The sequence below is a fragment of the Culex pipiens genome, chromosome 3 (assembly GCF_016801865.2).
Source record: "Culex pipiens pallens isolate TS chromosome 3, TS_CPP_V2, whole genome shotgun sequence".
Taxonomy (NCBI): Eukaryota; Metazoa; Arthropoda; class Insecta; order Diptera; family Culicidae; genus Culex; species Culex pipiens.
The window spans coordinates 71,889,838-71,907,882 of NC_068939.1; the positions used below are offsets into that span (position 1 = coordinate 71,889,838).

The 18,045-nt window shown below is 33.9% G+C and overlaps 1 protein-coding gene across 10 annotated transcripts in view; it reads left to right on the forward strand.

Annotated features, from left to right (window-relative positions):
* Positions 1-18,045, forward strand: part of LOC120419517 (titin-like) — a 79,396-nt gene that overhangs the window by 310 nt on the left and 61,041 nt on the right. For 9 of the 10 annotated variants that reach the window (XM_039582217.2, XR_005605736.2, XM_039582220.2 and 6 more), the window contains one exon: positions 14,111-14,711. In XM_039582217.2, coding sequence (XP_039438151.1) covers positions 14,483-14,711 — 229 coding nt within the window. In that variant the 5' untranslated portion in view covers positions 14,111-14,482. Of the gene's footprint in view, positions 1-13,478; positions 13,564-14,110; positions 14,712-18,045 lie in introns of those variants that run through there. The other variant, XM_039582219.2, reaches the window with a different exon arrangement.

The following is an 18,045-nucleotide window of genomic DNA, read 5'->3' on the forward strand; positions in this document are numbered from 1 at the left end:
ATCGTTGATGAAAATAACCTCTGATATATGTGTGTGTACCGAAGTGGGATCCCGTTGATTACGGATTCATGTTTGCCCACAAAAGCTCATAATCTCTAATGGCGAACTTTGTTGCGAAAAAGCACAATCTATCGTTTCCATTAATCCAGCACATAATGGGGGCGGCTGGCGAGCCAGCCAGTCAAAAGCTCACAAGTTACACCCCAAACACTCATACACACAAAAGCATCACGCCGAGGGGATGGTGTCGGCTTGTGAAGGGAAAATGTGCCGTGATTTTCGCAGTTTGTGAGATGTTTTGGCAGATAAGAGTCTTAGATGAAAATCCACCTGTTTAAGCATACCTTATGATTTTTTTTAAATTTCTTCAAACATAAAATATGAAGTTATTAAGTATACCGTCAAATTGGGCAAATCGGGAATACAGTCTGAATAGAGACAGCATGTTTTAGAGTAGTTGACAGCTTCAAATTTGTTTTTTTTAATCTGGTCTAGCCGAAACCACTCAAAAATATCAAATTGTTAGGCTGAGACATTGCTAAAACAGCTACTCCAGATGACGGGACACAAAATTAATTAAAAATGTTTAGGAAAATCTGTAATCCGGGATACTTTGGAGGACACAGAACATAAAAAAAAGATCGTAGTGATGCCAAAAAATCTCAGGGACTTTGATGATATGAATCATGTTTGAAACCTTGGCAGACATGTTTTGCTATAGGGCGTTAAACTCCAAGATCTTTATTCCATAAAACTTAGGAGGATCCAGAATATCTCAAAATGTACAAAGTGTTCCTAAAGATTCGTGGAGATATCACTGAAGTCATCTTCTCATACTTAGAAAAATCGTCATAAACTAAAACTTTATTCTTACTGTTTTGTATATTTTTATTTAAATTCATTTTTAAACCAAAATAACAATACTAGATTTTCTGTTATTGGCTGTTTCATAAAAGTTTGATGTTCCTTGCTATTTTTTTTTGATTTGCCGAAACCGTGATACTAGATGTAATTTGGTGTCAAAGGGAAATTTTATGTAAAATTGGACGCCTGATTTGATGGCTCAAAACTCTGAAAAAATGTATTAAGAATTAAAATAGTTTGGAAATAGCTTAGAAATCTCTATACCATTTTTCGTTACTCAACTGTCAAAAATCAAGAGACATGAACTTTTAATATTTATCTGCAATAAGGCCAGTAAGGCAATTTTTTTATTTGAAACATTTTATTGAAACATGTTTTTAAAAAAAAAATGCGGTTTACCAATGTATTTCAGAGCAGCCAAAAACAACATTTATGATTTAGATACTTTAAACCGAAGTGACATTTACTGCCCATGTTTTCATAATTTTTGAGTTATTGATTCAGTTCATAGGATTTATATTAATTTTTTGAAAAGGGGTTTTCGAAGGTTTAGCTAAAGACTTTTTTTTTAACATGTAATGGGGTAGGCCACATAAGTTGAAAAACCAGTTTTGTGAAAATAATCAACAGTTTTTTTTTAAAGTAGCTGTGTTAGAAATTTTTGTATTGAATTTCAAGGTGTTTTTGATATACATGATTTTTTTTTGTTGGATGCACACAATTTTGCTTAAAATTCTTTTAAACTAGTTTTGTTAATAAAAATATCGATTTGTAATACACTTTAAACTAAATTTGTTACACTGAAAATAACTTCAAATTTTAAGATCGAAATGTGTTAAAAATTTACAATTTAGAAACTATGCTTTTCTTCTCCCAGTATAAATCGCCCAATGAATCCGAAGATGTATTCTGATTCCCCAATCGGACTCATTTTCATTGAAAAATCGTGACTTTTTGTGAATTTTAAAATAATCCAGTTAATCATTTTCGTAATTATAGTTAACTAACACTTTAAACTTTACAAAATTCCATTCTAACGTCAAAAAAATGTTTTTTAAATGAACACGACTGAGTTCTAAGGATGAAAACAACGAAAAACGGTACAAAAAAAAAAAACAAATTTCACGCATTTCCAAAAAAAAATGTGTAAATTGATTTTTGACAGCTGAATTATTTTTTTTAAAGAAATCGATTTGCACAAACTGGTTGAAAATTACATACAAACCTGCCTTAGAAAAATCCTTCTTTGTTTATGGGGTAATTCTCCGCCAACTCACACAGCAGTTGCCCCGACCCCTCTTCGATTTTCGTGAAACTTTATCCTAAGGGGTAACTTTTGTCCCTGATTCGAAAAGTACATTAAAATTCCCATAAAATGACAGGTTCCAATTTTTTTTACAGTTAAGTAACGGAAAATGGCAGAGTTTTAAAATCTTTTTTTGAGTTTTTTCGATGAAAAATACGTTTTTTTTCGGAATTCTGAGTACGCCATCAAATCGGGCGTCTAAGTTTACATAAAATCATCAATTAGCCGAAGTGGACACTTTGGATGTTATGTCCAATAAGATAATTGATGCATTTCGACAAAAATCATTGCAGTCTTCAGCTGCATTGATCCGCTCTTTATATAGTTTATAAGTTAGTTTTAAGGTATCCCTTTTCCCTTTTGTACATGTAGGACCTCCTACATTTGAAATCACTGAATAGCGAAAGCTAAATATTTCATGAATAAATGAAAGTTGCTAGTATTTAAAATTGAGGTGAAAAGTCATCGATTGTGATTGGACACTCAATAATATTTTAACTGAATGAATGTACATGGAAGAGAAAATCAAAATAAATATATATTAAAAAAAAAAAAAAAAAAAAAAAAAAAAAGTTTACATAAAAGTCCCTTTGACACCAAATTTCTATCTCATCACCGTTTCAGGCTGCAAATTATTGAAAAACACCTCTTTTTTCGCATGTTCAAAAATTGAAGGGGTCGTACCGCCCCTCCGTCACGAGGTATCAAAAACGGACCTCGGATTCGTGATCAGGGACAAAAGTTACCCCTTAGGACAAAGTTTTACGTAAATCGAAGAGGGGTAGGGGCAACTTTTTCCGATATCGTGTGAGTTGGTAGAGAATTACCCACATGGGGTAAGGCACACAAGTTCAGAAAATAGTTTTGTAAAAAAAAATCAGAAATGTTTTTAAAAAGAAGCTGAGTTAGAAATTTTTATTTTGAATTTCTGGGTGTATTTTATAGACATGATTTTTCTTGTTAAATTCAGATTAAAAGTTGCACACAATTTTGCCTAAAATTCTTTTAAACTAGTTTTGTTCATAAAAATATCAATTTGTTATGCACTTTAACCAAAATTTGAAGCATGAATCAAATGTTTTCACATTTTATGTGAAATTTGTAACACTGAAAATGCCTACAAGTTCGAATTGTGTTAGAAATTTATAATTTAGAAACTATTTTTAGAAAATCACCCAATGAATCCGAAGATGTATTCCGATTTCCGATTCGGACTTATTTTCATTGAAAGAATCGTGACTTTTTGTGAATATTAAAATAATCCAGTTAATCATTTTCGTAATTATAGTCAACTAACACTTTAAACTTTACAAAATTCCATTCTAACGTCCGAAAAAATGTTTTCAAATGAACACGATTGAGTTCTAAGGGTGAAAGCGTCGTCTAAAATGGTAAAATTTTACACATTCCCGAAAAAAACATTTATTGTATCAATTTTTTACAGCTGAATAATTTTTTTTAAAGAGATCGATTTGCACAAACTGACTGAAAATTTCATACAAACATGCCTTACAAAAATCATTCTTTGTTTATGCCATTTTTGGAACATTGGATGCGATATTTTTCAAATTTATGCCACAAAATACAATGTTAAAAATGAATGAGCTTTGTACAAATTGAAGTTTGAAGTATATTCGCTTTTAAATTTTAGTAGGCTTAAAAAAAACAAAAATTTGAAGACAACCATTTTTTTTAAATAGCGAAAAACTTAGATTGTCTAGTTAAAATGAAAAATTATAGCACCGTTTAAAATATCATTGAAACTTATTAAAGCTAGCAAACCCAATACTTTGTTAAATCGAAATGTTTGTTTTGGCTGGTCTATAACTATTTGGTACATTGTAATATTTTTTGAAGATTCCTCCAAAGTAACAATAAAATTCGTAATCTGTAAGTTAAAAAAGTATCTAATGTTTAATTAAATTCAGTATGTAATAGTTAAAAGCTTGTCTCGAGAAGACGATGCTCGTTTTATTAATGGAATTTCCGAGCAGATGAATTTTAAAATGGTAATTGTAATGTATTCACAAACTAGATTCTTCAATTTTGCAAACAAAAAAAACTTATAAATGTGACAAGACACCATGCTAAAGTTTTGAAAACGGTAGGATATGTATAACCGTACAGATAAATGTTACAGACGACCATCATGACGGCTCCCCCAAGACTCCCAAGAAGCTTGTTTCAACAGTTTTCATCCACCATGATGGTGCTCACAGTCGATGTTGTTTAATCAGATGCTGGCGCTGGCGCTTGCCGGTCTCATTCTTAAACATCCGTCGGGTATTGTTGCTTTTCCCGGTCAGTAGCAGCGGCCTCGACGGTGCCAGGTATCTTCCTGGCTAGAAAGGTACAAGAATAGCTGTCACGAGGCCATCCAAAGGAGGCGAATGTCCTCGCATTCTCTGTTGCCCGTTGATGGAGAGGATGCCAAGAGTGACAACTGTTTATCATTTTGTGAGAGGGCCCCCTCTTATCACTCGGGCCAGGCTGTGTGACAAAGTTGCACTCTGCTCAAATTGGAAGAGCGAAATGGTGCACCGGGGCATTCCGGGGGCGATTTTCATGCTGATTTGCATTTTCGGGTCAAAGCAGAAATGGACCAATCTCGAATACCAACATCTATATGATATTTTGTTGATTTTTTTAAAGTTCTTTTTGGCGTTGATCTTTTTGTTGACAACTTATGCCCAAGCAATGAATAATTTTACTAGCATAGCTGTTTGACCTTTATTGAGCGCACGACGCACCTGACACATTTACCTCCAACCATTGGCAAGTGACTATGCTGGTAACGAAGGTGACAATTTGTTTTTCTTGCTGATCTATGAATAGCTTTCAAGTTTTTTTTAGACTCTCAAGCAGGGCTGCCAGGTAAACTTAAAAAAAATGGTGGTGAACCGATAAAATTCTGGATGAATCGGTCAGATTAAATTCCACCAGTTGGAGAAAAAGAAGAAGAAGAAGAAGAGGAGTGATGGATATTGTCAATGTTTCAGAATTTTGTTACTTAAATTCAATTATGTTTTTGGGAATATTTGAAAGTAAATTTAAAATTTGAGTAATTCTCGCTGAAAGTGGACCACTATTTACACAAGGTGCTCAAAAATCAAAAGCAATGTACTTTTCCAATAGCCCCCACCAAGTTATGAAAGAAACCATGTTTGGTTGGTTGAATTTGTCCTCACCTCGGCGCCACGAAGCTTAAACATTTTTTTTAATTGGTAATTTTTTGACTTAGGCGCGTCTACAAAATTGCTCATAACTTTGCAAAATTTTAACGAACCCTTGATGTTTAGGGGTGTTTTGGAAAGGAAATGAGCAGAGCTTTCGAATGAACTTGTCAGAAAAATACCGTTCCATACATTTTTTAGCCACAAAACACCAATGTATTTTTAAAAGTCATTTTTGAAGCCCGGCGCCCCGCTTTATCGAAAATCTGACAAATCCATTCGAAAGCTGAGACGATTTCACATAAAGGACCAATAAATCTAAGGTGTATGTTCCTCCTATCTTTTTTAATCTAATTTTGATTCCGCGAGCGCAGCGCTCCGTACGCATTTCGGGTGCCCAAAATATTGCAATTTGAAAAAATATAGGTGCAATTTGTCAAAAAATATAGGTGCTCACAATTTACATGATAGTTTATTGTCCAAGGATCAAGATGCACTATCGATAATTGACCAATATTGGTTTTTGGGCTCTTCCAGGCAATTTAATGTCGAAAAATTGTTTTTTTTTTGTTAAATGCTCACTTACAAATCGGTGGACGTTTTTTTCAGTAAAACTAATGAATGTAGCATGTAGGAAATTTCACCACGAACATTTTTCTCTAAAAGAAAACGTAATTTCGATACTCCAGTGCCAAGATATTTTAGTTTTAGTGAGAAAAAAAGTGCCAATTTTACAAATTCCTCAGAATTAACTAGCACGGCCTATTATTTACATGTGGCATATGTTTTGGAGGCCAGAGTATGGTTTCTTATATTTATTTAGGTCGCTGAATTCGGATCTGGAATCAAATTTCATTTAATAGTTAAATTTGGAACCACGCCCAAAAGTTATTTGCGGTAATATGCTGTAATTTTAATCGCTAGTGAATTCGGTCATATTTCATCTTTCGTTCACTTTTAATTGATATTTTACACACGGATTTTTTTATGGAGATTGTTTTTTCAACTTCTGATTGTTTTGAGAGGCGTCGTGGCGCGTTGGTTAGCGGCTTCGACTGCCGATCCTTAAGTGGCTATGAGGAATACACGTAAATAATATTTGAGCGTGACTAAAATATCTCTGTTCACTGTTTATCTGAAATTTGATTCCAGATCCGAATTCAGCGACCAAAATAACTATAAGAAACCATACTCTGGCCTCCAAAACATATGCCACATGTAAATAATAGGCCGTGCTAGTTAATTCTGAGGAATTTGTAAAATTGGCACTTTTTTTCTCACTAAAACTAAAACATCTTGGCACTGGAGTATCGAAATTACGTTTTCTTTTAGAGAAAAATGTTCGTGGTGAAATTTCCTACATGCTACATTCATTAGTTTTACTGAAAAAAACGTCCACCGATTTGTAAGTGAGCATTTAACAAAAAAAAAACAATTTTTCGACATTAAATTGCCTGGAAGAGCCCAAAAACCAATATTGGTCAATTATCGATAGTGCATCTTGATCCTTGGACAATAAACTATCATGTAAATTGTGAGCACCTATATTTTTTGACAAATTGCACCTATATTTTTTCGAATTGCAATATTTTGGGCACCCGAAATGCGTACGGAGCGCTGCGCTCGCGGAATCAAAATTAGATTAAAAAAGATAGGAGGAACATACACCTTAGATTTATTGGTCCTTTATGTGAAATCGTCTCAGCTTTCGAATGGATTTGTCAGATTTTCGATAAAGCGGGGCGCCGGGCTTCAAAAATGACTTTTAAAAATACATTGGTGTTTTGTGGCTAAAAAATGTATGGAACGGTATTTTTCTGACAAGTTCATTCGAAAGCTCTGCTCATTTCCTTTCCAAAACACCCCTAAACATCAAGGGTTCGTTGAAATTTTGCAAAGTTATGAGCAATTTTGTAGACGCGCCTAAGTCAAAAAATTACCAATTAAAAAAAATGTTTAAGCTTCGTGGCGCCGAGGTGAGGACAAATTCAACCAACCAAACATGGTTTCTTTCATAACTTGGTGGGGGCTATTGGAAAAGTACATTGCTTTTGATTTTTGAGCACCTTGTGTAAATAGTGGTCCACTTTCAGCGAGAATTACTCAATTAATAAAAAATCGTCAGATTTTACAATTTAGTATTTGTTTAATTTGGTTGAATCTCTTTCATAAATTGTCTAAAAATATAAAATCAGGTAAAAATCTTGATCAGGAATGGCATATCTTTATTCTGACTGACAATTGAATAATCTGACATGGCAACTCTGCCCTCAAGCACTGTGCTTCGTGAGGGTAATAATCTAAAAACTCATCTTATTGCACAGTGATCCCGATCACTAAATTAAGTGGAAAATATATTTTCTGAAAAATTGTGATTTTTTAGAGCTTTGCTGACTTCAGAAGAGTTGTTGCAAATGAGAAAATATCTGAGCAAACTTTCAAAAATCAGTTTGTTAAACGTAGCATTTCAGGGTTCAATTCTAGAGAAGATTGGTGTTCAGAGCACTTTCAGAGTCCTAAAAAACAAACATTTTTATTTTTTGTCAAGCCAATTTGCAAAGTTACAGCCATTTTAGGGTAAATAAGATGCAAATTTTAAACTTAAATATCCAAAAAAGCGCAGGCCAAATTTAAATGTCAAGGTTATTTTTCTTAAAACTAGAGATATCTTCAGTTAAAAATGTAAAATTTTCTTCTATTTTTTTATTAAAAGTGTGCCCTAACGAAATTCGAAAATTGTTCAACTATACACCCAAAGGAAATATAACACCCAATATATCTCAAAATCTGCAACAGTGGATTTGCTGCAGAAAATGTCATATTTTATAACATTTTTTGCAGCAAGCCCCTAGATCATTTTTGCCCGCGTGTAAACATTTCAGCGATCTGCAGTTCTCACCAACACAGATAACGCTGGCCCGTGTGGGAATTTAGGGCCAGCCATACTGGCCAGCCCTTGGTGAGGGTTGTGATATTGAATGATGTGAACTCTGTCGATGCTCAGAACTAACTGTCTTTATTTTACTTGTAACTTACGTTTCTAGAGTCGGTTCTCTACCTGCTACCCGAGAACCGACTTCTAACCCTAAATGTCGGCGGGAGTCCTAATCCCACGCCGACGCTAGACGAACCGTAATAAAACTTTATTACGGTTACATCCTGCATTTCCAAGCCACATGCTCATGCGCATCGTCTACACGCATTAAGTGCGTGTAGCGAAGGACGATACAAAACAGAGACCCAACGGTCGTTCTGTTTAGCATGTAACTTGGGAATGTAGTGGTGGTGATTACCACATCACTCACCCCTATAAACAAAAAAAGTCTTTTACTTTTTTTTTCTACTTTGATACCAAATGTTGTTAAACGAATCTGTTCTGATTGTCTTCAAAAAGAAGAAGAAAGATAGAAAAGACTCAGAGCAAGCCTTGAACATAACTTGGCTCTGAAGTCCCCTCTCCCCCATGATTTAGGTATAAAAAAAAACTACAAATAATTGAGATCCGAAATCATTTTCTTTATCTATACTGAGCCATTTGTTTATGAAAGTTTTGCCTCAACAAAATATCATTTAACATTTTAGGTCAGTTTTTTCTTGACTAGGACACCATCGTGCGAAAGCTCAGGGACCTTTTATTATAAGGTGTGTCTGCATTTTTTGCCAGGATTTTACCTGATCGCACAACCCGCCTGTCGAATACTACTATCGTACATTGACGATTAGTTAAACAAAATAAGGACATTGGTCTTACGCATTTTCAGGCGAGATTTACTCGTCCATGATTTGATGCCATGCCTAATTATTAATGAAAAATTGATTTCGGGAAACAAACAAAAAAAAATAGTAAAACATAAAGTTGCTTTTTAAGTACAACCAGAACGATTACATTTGTAAAAAGAATTTACTTGTGCTACTTGCTTCTAAATTTCATATTTAATTGAAGACCAATGCAAGAATTGCTTTTTCTAACAATAACTTTTAACATCTAAATGCATTATTTTTTTTTTTGTTTTATACTGAACTATTCAAACATTGATGTGAACATAAAATACCTAAAATGCATAGAATTTCTTTTGCTTTTTTTTTTTAGTCTTCGAAGTTTGTTTTAGAACTGCTACAAAAAATAACGCGGTTTTCATTTTACCACAATTTTTGTTTCTTTTTTAAACTGCATTTTTCTTTGCTTAGGCGTTTCGAACCATTTATTTGTTTGTTAAGAATTTGGATTCAATAATTGATTTGATAATAAACAATGATTGCATTCTACTTGACGCTATTACGGTTGTCAAATTAACCAATGTTTAAATTTTTCGAAGCACTTTTTTATTACAATTGTAGCTAATACCTACTGATTTTTTTTAACACTTTATTTGATCATCCAATCTCACCCCTATACTAAAAAAAAAAGTTGTTAAACTTTTTTTTACTAATTCCCTATTATTGAATGTATTTTATTATATTATATTTTATTATAATTTCCAATGAGTGTTTATTTTAATCAATTAATTTGTTTCCTTTCGATCAACAGTTTGTTGAATGTTAACTAACCTGTTCTGAATTGCTTTCAAATTGAAATGAGAAGAAGACTCAGAGCAATCCTTGTTTGCAACATTGCTCTGACATCCCTTCCCCCATAATTAAGATTGAAGACCTCATTTCTGAAATCCAATAAAAAACAAAAAAAAAATATTCGAAGTTTTATGTCATCTTTAACAATGTTGAAATCAATTGATTTAAAGAGCTTTTTGTTTTATAACAAAACAACAAAAATGTATCTGAAAATTTTACCTCAGCAAAACATCAGCATACACTCCAACTCTATTTCTAGATGGTCAGGACATCATTTGTGAAAGCACACTAACCTCTACGGGTGTGTCTGCATTTAGCCAAGCAACTACTTGTTCACAAACCTGCCTGCCGTAACGACTGTCGTACATTGACGTTCAGTTTAAGTTTAAGGACTTTAGTCTTACGCAATTTTAACATGGAAGATCATTGACTCATTTTTAGAGTTTGACTGACTTTAGCCGGAATTTACCCGTCCATGATTTGCTGCCTTGCCTTTTATTAATGAAAAATTGATTTCCAAAATTGTAAAAGAATCAATAGCTTCGTTGATGATTGAATGATTATATTTGCTGAATTTACAAACAAAAATAGTTAATTCACTTTGAAAGCCCAATCAGAAATTTTAAACTAAACACTCTCATACCTTAAATAGATCTTAAATTGTTGCCTGCCTTTGATGACTAACGCCAACGTTGTTGAAATGCTGTTCCGTTGAGAAATGTCCACGGCTCCGTGATGAAGTTGCAGACTCGATCTTCGGCTTTATTTGGTCCTTCTGGCTCCACCACGCTGATATCAACTTCCGTCGCCGGCGAAATACTTCTCAGGAACTCAGGAACACTTTCAAAATTACTTTAAAAAAACCTCGGTGTGGGTTTTTTCCGTTGCTGCCACCATTGTGGGAATTTAGGGCCAGCCATACTGGCCAGCCCTTGGTGAGGGTTGTGATATTGAATGATGTGAACTCTGTCGATGCTCAGAACTAACTGTCTTTATTTTACTTGTAACTTACGTTTCTAGAGTCGGTTCTCTACCTGCTACCCGAGAACCGACTTCTAACCCTAAATGTCGGCGGGAGTCCTAATCCCACGCCGACGCTAGACGAACCGTAATAAAACTTTATTACGGTTACATCCTGCATTTCCAAGCCACATGCTCATGCGCATCGTCTACACGCATTAAGTGCGTGTAGCGAAGGACGATACAAAACAGAGACCCAACGGTCGTTCTGTTTAGCATGTAACTTGGGAATGTAGTGGTGGTGATTACCACACCCGTCCCCGAGCGCGGTGGTCCATGGCGCGGTGGTAGCGAGTCGGATCAATAACCAAGAAGTTAGTGGTTCAATCCTCGTTCTGTAAAGGTTTTTTTTTGTGAAATACAACCAAAAAGCCGTCGGTAATGTCGATAATTGTCGGTAACGGGCAAAAATGTCATACCCCTATATCGCAAAAAATGCATGAGGACAGTTTTCATGCAGATTCTGATATACTTTCATGCCGCCATGCATCACAATCTTGCGACTGCCAGTTGGGTGTATGTTTTTTTCCATATAATTTTGTCTGCTGAGTTTAAATCTGCTCTCAGAATTGAGCCAAATTATTGATTTTTGGTCATATTTTTGGTTTATATGACCAAAAATCGATATTTTGACAAATCTTTTTTCTACTGTGCATTTGATCCATTGGCATATTTTTATGCAAAGTGTATTATGATTGCAATATTGAATTTCATATCGAACAAAAAAACTTTTAGCTTGACCACCTGTAATTTGTAAACATAAAAGCGGTACTGGTTTGTGATAGAAAAAATGATAAGATTCGAGCAGAAATTTTTAAATTTTGTAATTTTTTTACAATTTAATTGTTCCACCGAAATTTACTCTTCTAAATTCAGGTTATGAATTTTAAACTAATTCACGAGCATTAATTTCAATTCTTTGAAATGGTGCCTTTGGAAAATTTATAAATTATGTTCAGGACAATTTTGAAACAAAAACAAGTACTGAGTCGTTGGTCGTTATTACTGAGTTTTTTTAATCAATCTTCAATGCTCAGTGAAAATTAGGCAGATTTTTTTCTAGGAAATACTGCAATATAGGAAGGGTTTCGATAGAACTATTTCAAATCATTACAATTATACATCAGAACAGTTTTGAAATTGTCATGAGTTTAAAACAATGGTAATGAATTAATTTTTCGTAAAAAAACTACTTTTTCCTGCGATAGTTCAATAATGCAAAGACGATTACTAAAGCAAAAAAAAAGCATTTCAAAGTGTTACGTTTCATGCTTAAAAATAATTTTTGCACCCTTATTTTCCGAGATAATATTTAAGGCGACATAACTTTGAGAAATATTTACAACGGCCTCATTTTATTCGGAGCCCTTTTATTTTTGTTTTATAACTTTCATTCGGAACTCTGTCTATAATCAAGCAGTTTTCAAAAAAGAGATAATAAAATAGTAGAGCAATTTTCTGAGATTTCGGTCATTCGATTTTTTTTGTATTTTTAAATCCGACTGAAACTTTTTTGGTGCCTTCGGTATGCCCAAAAAGCCATTTTGCATCATTAGTTTGTCCATGTAATTTCCCAAACAAATTTGGCAGCTGTCCATACAAAAATAATTTATGAAAATTCGAAAATCTGTATCTTTGGAAGGAATTTTTTGATCGATTTGGTGTCTTCGGGAAAATTGAAGGTATGGATAAGGACTACACCGAAAAAATATGATACACGGAAATTTTTTTTTTGTTGATTTTTACTTTCACTTTTTGTCACTAAAACTTGATTTGCAAAAAAAACTAATGTTTTTATTTTTTTTTCATTTTCTGATATGTTTTAGGAGACAATAAATGCCAACTTTTCAGAAATTTCCAGAATGGCAAAAAATCTTTGACCGAGTTATGAATTTTTGAATCAATACTGATTTCTTCAAAAAATCGAAATATTGGTCGCAAAAAATATTATTTCGCATTTCCCTTGTTATTTATCCCTGCTTGAGAAGTCAAAAATATTCAAAGTCTGATTATTTTGTCAAGAGATATTGATCTAATATTGGATAATACTCCAAATTACAAAACTTCAACCTGTCGTTGGTTTGCAACAAGTGCCACAAAGCAGACACAAATCAAGTAGCAGCAACTACAAAGTGCAACATGATGTACTAAGAGCAACAGTGTGCAAAGTGATCTCATTCTCTTCACCGCATAATCAAATTACTTGGATGTTGTACTAGTCTGCGTCCCGGTATCCAAGCTCACCTAGCTGCGAGAGGAAACCCAATCTTCACCATTGCTCATACTAAGTTAGTCAAATCTCATTGCTTCGCAGAAGGGGAATGTTTACTTGCTCTCGTGCGTTTAGTTGTTGTTGCTAGAAACCGAGATGGTTCTCTTTATACGAGAAACACGGGGTTGGCAACACTGTTTTCGACTTGAGTCATTTTTTTTTCTGCTTATTTTTCAAGCGTCAAACATTGGTACGGCTACCCTAGCTAAACGCGCCAGAAGGACGCGCTCGCCGGCCCGAGAGAATTTTTCGTCGTTTATTAAAATCTTTGCAATCTTTGAAAAGTAATTTTAGTCTGTCGTTGTAGCTTGACCCGCTCGATACTAACCTAACCTCACTGTTTTTCCCACCGCACTCAAGTTAGAAGTTTTCACTTTTTTTACTGCTGTTCCTCGCGCGAATTTTCCCTTTTTCCCTCCCTCTTTAATTCGGGACTTTGGAAGTTTTTACCTTTAATTTGTGGTTTTGCACTTAGTTTGGTAGCGCTCTCGAACTCTCGAAACTAATAATTAATATTTACGAACGAACATTTTCTGCTGCAGCCGCGACGGAAGTTTTGCGTAACAGGAAAGTATATTTTGCATTTTTGGAGAAAACCGCGGTCCGGCAGTGGTGAAAATTATAAATAGCCCGAAATGGGCCGTACGTAATGGTTTTTGAGTTTTTCGCTGACGCGCGCGCTCGGTATTTTTCAATATCAGAACAAATCACGGTGATCATCACGGCGTGCGTGACATGCGACACGGCCAGGATCTTGACAATGGGTTCTCGTCACGGGTGATGAAATCATAACGATTTGTTCTATTTTTGAAAAAAAAAACGCAAAGAAGATTCGTGTGAGTACAACTGTGATTTAATATTTTTTGATATTTTTTTTTGTGCTTCGCCGTGACCAAACGAAAATAGCCCGAAAAAATCTCAACTTTGAGTAAAGCTAAAAAGAAAAGAAAAAATAAAGAAGAAAAAAAGTGACCGTGAGCGCACAGAATGTGATCAAAAAGTGGCCAAAACGCGGTGGTTTCGAGCAAAAGATTTGTCCAAATGAGAAGAATTAGGTTATGTAATAATCGGCGCTGAAACACGAAACAAAGTGGGCAAAAAGTGAAACGAAAAGAAAGGTTAGTGCGGCGAAAATAGCGCGCAAAAGTTGGAAAAGAGAAGAAACCCGCCAATAATCGCTGCTGGGTCGGTTGTGGTGAAAAATTGAGGTGTGAGCTGCGCGCGCGGTGAAAACTGAAAGTTTCCTCCGGTTGTGGTCGAAAGAAAGAAAGTGCGGCCATGGCAACCTCGGCGATGCACCGGGGTCGGACCTCGGAGTCGGCGGAATCGACCAATCCGCTCGGGACCCGCAAGACGCTGATCATCATGGTGACGGTGGTCGGGTGTATCGCGATCCTGTGGCCAAAGGTCTTCTACCCGATGATGGTTGGGCCGAACGGGGGAGCTGGAGTGGGGGCAGGAGCAGGGCAGTTTAAGCCGAACATTATGAAGGATCATCGCGGATCAGGTGAGGACGAGGATTTCTTTATTTGCTGATGTATTTTCAGTATTTACCTTGATAATGTTTTTCATACGAAATTTATTTTAGATAATTTATTCACGCGACTCATTGTAAATAATAATTAAACTTTTTAAATACGTATCAAATGAAGTATCAGTATTTCGTTTGGATCAAAATCAGTCACTGTATTACTCTGCACGATAAAATATTCCATAATCATAAAATAATAAGAATTCTGGTTTAGAATCAAAAATATAATAATATTTTCCTGCAGATCTTTTAAATTAAAGCCCACCTCAAATTAATCCGAAATGAAAAATTTGATCAGGTCTAAGACTGATTCCGTTTATTTTTTCAAAAGAGATTGTTTGCAAATGTTTGATGACTTTTATTTATTTATTTAAAAAAACAGATAAACCGATGGTTAGGTAAATTTGCAAAACACAGCATTAGAATTATAAGACGTTCTATTCATAGATGGTTCCACAACGCTTAATATTTGTTTGTTATAGCTGAGATTTTTGTTAATTTAATCAGAGATCAGCAGTTTCAATGTCCTCTACTTTCTGGTTGAGAGCTGATGGGAATCGAACCCAGAACTATTCGCTTTCAATCATCCAAAATCAAAATACTTTGATACACTTTATTGACCTATTAGGTATACATAAACTTTCTAATATCTAACAATGTCCAAAAAAATTCGAAAGTTTTGCGAAAATTTTAAGAGAAAAAAAAGAAATGGAATTTTAATCTGATAGAAGTCTATTTCAAGATACTGGGCCTTTCATTGCTTTTAATTTTAATTTTATGAAAATTCAAGGCCATTTGAAAGAATTTAAAGAATAGTAAAATAATTATGTTCTTAAAAACTTTTCATAGTTTGACAACTGTAATCGAGTTTGCTGAATTTGAAATAGTCTGTTTAAGAAAATAATGGCAATTTTATCGAAATATTAATGCTAATGCTGACAAAAATTTCAACAAATATTATGATAACTTTATGGTGCTGAAAAAGATGTTTTTTTTATTTTTCCAAAAATAAGATATTTTGAAATTAATGTCTGTACAATTGATGGAAAATATATTTTTAATATTGTTTAAAAATATTTTATTCTTGTTTAAATTTTATTTTGTGGGTATTGAAATTCAAGGTGGCTCAACATAGTTAACCCTCTACTGCCCAAATTTTTTTTTCGATTTTTTTTATTTGTCCCGTGTTCAGGAGGTCATTTTGAGCAACTTTTGTTCTACGAAAAACTTTACTTCTCTTGTTTTATGTTTTTCTTGTTTTATTTTTAGTATTTTAATTTGCATATAGCTTGTTTAGTTTATGTTTGGTTTTGGTAGTATTTGGCCTATTCTACCACCTAGTATAATTACATTTTGCCTATCTAATTTTTTTACGTTTTAACAGTTACTTTTTAAATTTTCTACTTGTTTTTCACATTTTCTGCTATAGAATGGCACCATCATCATTTAAATTGTAAAAAATGCATAGAGGCATAGTCTGGGACACTACAAAAATTAATGCATATTTCTTTTTACTGAAAATATAGGAAACAAGCCTTACCCGACAAACTTCGTTCTGCCTTTTTTCGTTTGTTGACGTTTTTAACTTTTTTGCTTATTCAGCCTCCTGTGATCAAAATTTGATTTTACGTAACTTTTCCCATACAATCTGTAGATTTTCCGGAATCGATTCCAAAGTGGCCAAAGTTGTAACTTTATGGCGTAAGAACCTTCCTTGGACTTATACGAACCCAACGCAACAAAGAGCACCTCGATCCGACGTTCCGTGTTGAATTGATTCGCGTTCGAACAAAACCGTCGAATTTTTTTATATATATACTGCCCATGTTCACATAAATGTCCCATATGCAAAAACAGCAAGCTGAGAAAAACGCATTTGAAGTTTGTCCCACACATAAGGTTACGTGTTAAGTTTTCACGAAAAAACTGGATTTCCTCATGATTTCTAGAACAAAGTATTGGATGTTACAGGCTTTTCAGAAAGATCTCGCGATTCTGAACAAAACTGCATCAATAACTCAAAAACGATGAAAATGCATATGGGACATTTATGCGATCAGGGGCAGTATAGATGTTAGTAAAAAACACAGCCAAAGTTGACCCCTAAAAAATGACATTTTTAAAAACATTGGCAAAGTCACATAAAACAAGTTAAACTTCCAACCCTAAAATTTTCCAAAATTTTAAGAGTTCTTCTTTCCAATGCTTTTTAAGGATCAAAAATTGGTTGAAAAATTGATTTTTGGCGATTTTTTAGATCGAAGCCCGTCTAAAGGCGGGGTTAGGTTGTAGAGGGTTAATTTTTTTGAAAAACTTCAAAATTTTAATGAAAGTTAAAGTTTAATCAACTGAAAACCAGTTAAAATGCATTTTCCCGCGTTTATATATTTAGCATGTTTGAACTCCTTTGAAAACATTTTAAATTTTCATGAAATACCAACGTACAGTCCCACGAAAAGTTTTTTTTTGCAAAAAAAATCCATCAATACCTCGATATTTTCAAAACTAGTGATTGGAAAGCAACTGTACGCCTGTAAAATGCATTTTTAAACACTTTTTTCATCCAAATGTTGAAACCTAGGCTTGTAATTTCAATTTTTATATTTTTTTTATTTTTTTGCCCCCCCCCCCCCCCTCGACTTTGGTCAGAGCCGAGTGACATAAACTTCAAAAAATATTTGCAACGGCCTTAAATGATTAAAAAGAATGTTTTATTCATTGATATTTTAAATTTGAAGAGTTTTCTCAATCAATGAATCAATGATACATTATTGAGTTATTTTTCTAATTTTTTTATACATATCTTAAAAAAGTTTGTTTTTTTTTTAATTCAAAGATATTTCAATATTCTTTCCAATTGTTTAATTCTGTTTCAATTATATTTATTTGTGTGATTTTTTTTCATTTTTTAAATCATCCCTAGCTTGATAAGATTATTATTTTATATTTTTGTATTAATATTCGTTAAAAATAATGTATTCGTACTTAAATAAAAGTTTTTTTTCATCTAATTTGAACCTTTCGAAATTCGTCTATTTTTAATGTGTACTGAAGGATTTTTTATTCTCATTGGCCTCCTGTATGAAGATCATTGGTTAATAGTGATTTACATAACTTCACATGCAATAGGAAATTCGTTACAAAAAAGCACACGTGTAGAATACTATTTTAAAGAAATTGAAAAAGGAATTTTGTCATGTGTGGCACGTTGAATCAATACAAATTACAAGATTTGATTCACTGGATAGTAAAACGAATGTGGTTGTTTTCATGTTGAACATAATTACTCTCAATTTATAAAATGTCTTCT